The following is a 4,929-nucleotide window of genomic DNA, read 5'->3' on the forward strand; positions in this document are numbered from 1 at the left end:
TAGGAGGACTTCCCCCTTTAGAGAAATAGGAGAAGGGGATTGGTGGAAGAGGGTGGAAGGGTGGGACTAAGTTGTTGAGTGAGGTGGCTACAATTGGGATATAAAATGAATAAATAGCAAAAAAATTAAAAAATAAATATTTATAAAACCTTAAAAAAAGGAAGAAAGAAAAGAAATCAGAGTAAAATGAGAACCCTGATGGATGATCTAGTAGCTTTCTCCATTTCTCTTTCTTGAAGGGCTGGAATCTGGAGACTAAAAGTAAATCAGAAGCTATGTAGGAATGTTGAGAAGGTATTTTCTCTACTAAGGTTCATCTTTTCAGATATTTTTATCTTGTGTGTCTAGTCAACAAAAAAGTAAACAGGACAGCTCTGCCTTTGTGAAAATAGCTGTGGCATAAGTAGGATGTTGATCCTGGAACCGACTGAATTGTGTCTAGATTGGAGTGCTATTTTCAAAGGTCATTTCAGGATTCTGGAGTGTGTGTTCAGCCAATATTAGAGCAATTATCTGCAGCTTCTATGCTGTCAAAGGAACTATAACAATTTTAAAACACAGAGGCTTCCAGGAGAAAAGAAAGCATCAGATTGCTCAGGAAAGAACATCTTTCAAAAACCAACAAATTATGTAGTTGATTTATTGTCAACACTAAAATAAGAACAAACAATACATGGATATCTTCCATTCAGATCATTCTTGGTGCTCCGACCTTGTACCTATGGTTTTCTCCATCCCACTTTCACTCAGGGAAATGTTTTCTAGATGCCTTTCTTTATTTGTAAAATATGGCTCTTGCAAATTATGGTCATTCAGTCTCCCCAGAACAAATTTCAGAAAATCTCTACAGAAGGGTCTCAACCAAATGCTAGCTATTTGATTCAGTTGTTCTCAGAGCACATAGAAAATGTCTGGGATGAAATGTAATATCTGGCATGACATGGAGGTATTGAGGAAGGAGAAGAAAACAAAATATTTTGTAGGAAATGAGTGGATATCCACCATAATTTCCCACTTAGGGATATCAAAACAACTTTTAAGAGGTAACAATACATGACAAAGCAAATTTCATAGTGAGGAGAATCAACTCTATATTCCCTGCTGATTTTCATACTGGGATTGATATTGGACCATCCTCCCAAGCCATAAGCATTAATTAAATGTGGAGCTTTAATTACAGTATAATAAACATCATAGTTGGTATGAAAGCTTTAGGTTTCAGAAACAGATGATTTAATGCCTGTTCTGTCAACTGTATAAAATGTTTTACAGCTGTGCATGCATCAGAGGACAAACTGTTAAAAAAGAAAGAAGGAAAATTAAAAATCATACACATGAATATATTCTCCAGGATCTGGTCCCAAACAACTAATATAGCTGATATTCCTCACTCTCACTGCAATATACATCATGTTTCCCCTTGTAGTCTACCTTCTTCCATTTTAATGGAGACATTGTATGGTGAGTCTTTGGTTCTTAAGCACATGTATGAAGTCTGCTTATCATAGTCAGCAGCTGTTTTCATGCTCTGCACTGGTGAAGGTTCCTTTTTCTCATCTTCGATGGGACCATCCCTTCTTGGGGGCAGTGACAGAGTTTATTGAAAGCAATGGTCATCTGTGTCTATATTGGTTTAAAGGGAAAGAGTAAGAGCTAGCTGGTTACTCGCATGCCTTGCTGGGTGCCTGTGCCCGTTGATGCCCTCACGCTATGACTCTCTTCAGACAGAAAAGGGATCTTGGAATTACAGCTGCCATTATTACTGCCATCTCATTGGCGGCAGTTGGAGCTACCACCACGGCATTAGCCATGAGTCATACTGGGCAGACTGCTCAGACCCTGAATAACCTTTTAGCCAATGTAGCTCATGCCTTAGATGTACAAAAAGGAATTAATGCTCAACTATAAGGAGGTTTGATGGTGTTCAATCAGAGGATTGACCTTGTGCAGGAGCAAATTGATACCCTATGGCAAATCACTCAACTTGGCTGTCAATGAAAGTATGCTGGACTTTGAGTCACTAGCATACAACATGAGAATTTTCCCTGTGCTGCAAATCTGTCTAAACAATTGTCTAGCTATATTTTAGGTAATTGGACTGGAGAATTCGATACTACAATGGAGCAGCTGAGAGTGGCCATTGTCATGGTAAATTCTATCAGAGTGGACGCAGGACTAGCCACAGGATTATCATCATGGATTGCTTCAGCCATGAATCATCTGAAGGAATGGGCGGGCATGGGAGCGTTAGCAGGCCTTCTGGTGTTGGTCACCTTGGTTTGCCTGTGGTATATATGCAAGATTAGAGTCTCACAACAGTGTAATGCAGCCATGACCATTCAGGCCTTTACAGCCATTGAAGCAGGACAGTCTCCCCAAGCATGGTTGGCTACCATAAAAAGCCAGGATGTGAGTCTAATCACTGCACTCAGGGTCAGCTGCTTTGGACCCAGAGAAGAGCATGTCTGATTGCATGCGGGTTGATGCCCCAGGTCCCGCCTCTGAGAAAAAGGTATCGGACGGGTCTGATGCTCTTTGGGTGGATGACACCTAAATGAACATCAGTACAAAGTCCCAATTTATTTCTAATATCAGAGATCAGACCTCTACTCTTGCCTGATGCGTCTAAAACAAAAAGGGGGAACTGTAGAGAGCTGCGTAATGCCGCGCCTGAAAGATGGAGCTGGTTTCTGCCTTCCACCTTCCCGATGGTGAGTGCTCTCTGTCACAAAGAATTCCACATTTGGCTAAGGCTGAAGATCTGGCTTGCTTCCATGTATGTGGACCTATCTGCATTGCCCACGTGGCATGCTGAGGTTGGCTACCCAGAGGCTATTTAAAGTGGGCTGGCTTTACCCAGGGTCAGATGATTGTTCAAGGTTCCTGAATAAACTGCATTGAAAAAAAAAAAAAAAAAAAAGAAGTGAGATGTATAGTCACTCAGACTATCATGAGGCCAGATTCAGTGACACAAATTTCTGATGGTGGGGAAGTCTTTAGTCTAAAGTAAAAATGAAATTGAAATAGAAATTTAAGTTAGAAAGAAGATGAGGAAGACATGAGGAAGCCATAAAATAATCTGAAGGTTCTTCAATACCATTCATCAATTGGCACACTGATATCATTGCAAAAGTCATATGTATCACAACAGGATATCAATACGGCATGATCATCGTAGTTATAATCATCTCTTGTACAGTTTTTCTGGCACTTAGAATATCCATCCTCTGGCTCATTTACTGTGGGAGATAAAAATAGATTCAATATATAGTTTTGAATGAAGGAAACCACAAATCCAAGTAAAAGCGAAGTATGTTAAATGACAAAGTATTTCTCTATAACATCGTTTTCTCCCACACTGGCTTGTCACTATAGATATTGAAGCAAACAGTGACTGTTCCCTCTCAAGGAAGTAAGCACAAAGCACTTGGTAAACACCTGCTGGATTCCAGGCTCTATGGAGATCTTATGCTCGACTGCCTTGTCATGGGAATGAATCTGAGCCCTGAGGAAAAAGAGGCATGGTCGTTGGCTCCTCCCACATTAAGTGAGCACACTACTTACCTTTGAACGGTAGAAGCCAGAGTCTAGTAGTCATACAAGATTCATCGTCTTCTGCAATACATGTTCTTACTTTATGTCTACATTCTTGATATAAATAGGATGTACATTCTCTACACCTGAGAGCTAAAGCTGCAATCAATAAAGAGAAAGACTGTGCTGAGAAAAGAAGGGAAACATTTAGACTCCCAGGCAGCTTGACTTCATGAAGGTTTTGTCTTATAGATAGGCAGCAGCATGTTTTAATCCATAAACAAGACAAGACAAGACAAACAGATGATCCAATCCTCTCTCTGTAGACACCAAGCACAGAAATGGCAAGCAGGGAGACTGAGGATACTACACATCACCACACTGCTCTTGGTTCCTTTTCTGCCTTTCTATAGTTACGGTAAGCAGAAGGAAGCATACAGAGCTTCCCCTGAATTGCCAGAGTTGGGGCTAAATTCTAGTTTCAGATTAGCTAACAGTCCTCAGGTGACTGCAAATTCCTCACTCTACAGATTAAATGCTAACCTAGGGAATATAGAAGACACAGAGGTCATGTTAGGGCTCTAGTGAAGACTAGGTTAAGGAAAAATCTGTCCAAGGAAAAGCAAGTCTTGTGGCCAGGACTGAAGCTTCTCTTTTTGTGAAACTAGACATTATTCCTCAGAAGTCCAGTTTACTCCCATAGTCCCAAGAATATGTTAAAAAAAAAGGGTTTACTAAAACTATGTCAGGGTTCAAACTAAGTTGACCCCATAGCTGCTATGAGACCAGTCTTCTAGTACTTACCAGTTTGCATGCAGAATAGCAGAACAATGCCCAGTTCCTGTAAATTTCCCATTGATGAGCTGCTAACTATTGCAGCAGGTCTGGAAATAAAAATGAGCTGGATGATGATTTATCATGGCCTGCTAAGTAGCCCACTATTTTTATAACTTTCTTCATTGGCCAATAAGAACAAGAAAGGCAAAACCAGCTTCCAATTTAAGTGATGATAATCTGGCAATTTTCCTGATCTTTCTTCCATGACATATTATTTCTTTCCTTGTTCCTCCTCAGATTTCTAGTTTTAGGTTGCCAAAGCTATAAACGACCGAAGAAATAATCTCACCACTAGATTTTTTATTCACAGAATGTAAAAAACGCAGCTTGCATGGCCAGTCTGTATGGGGCTTCTTAAGATATATGTAAATAACTCCTTTTTCCAATGGGGAGGAGGTCCCCCCCATCAGTGGACTTGGAAAGGGGCACGGTGGAGATGAGGGAGGGAGGGAGGGAGGGACTGGGAGGGAATGAGGGATCGGGACACGGCTGGGATACAGAGTTAATAAAATGTAACTGATAAAAAAAAGTTAAATAAAAAATTAAAAAAAAAAAACC

The 4,929-nt window shown here is 40.3% G+C and overlaps 1 protein-coding gene across 1 annotated transcript; it reads right to left on the reverse strand.

The window, feature by feature from the left end:
* Positions 1–2,990: 2,990 nt before the first annotated feature.
* LOC110544137 (prostate and testis expressed protein 3-like) lies at positions 2,991–4,390 on the reverse strand. Its single transcript, XM_021630242.2, has 3 exons — positions 4,339–4,390; positions 3,565–3,693; positions 2,991–3,239 (listed from the first exon to the last, which is right to left on the reverse strand). Exons 1-3 carry the CDS (start codon positions 4,388–4,390, stop codon positions 3,091–3,093), a joined length of 330 nt encoding a protein of 109 aa, XP_021485917.2. The 3' UTR covers positions 2,991–3,090.
* Positions 4,391–4,929: the final 539 nt, after the last annotated feature.

The sequence above is a fragment of the Meriones unguiculatus genome, chromosome 1 (genome assembly GCF_030254825.1).
Source record: "Meriones unguiculatus strain TT.TT164.6M chromosome 1, Bangor_MerUng_6.1, whole genome shotgun sequence".
NCBI classification, from domain to species: Eukaryota; Metazoa; Chordata; class Mammalia; order Rodentia; family Muridae; genus Meriones; species Meriones unguiculatus.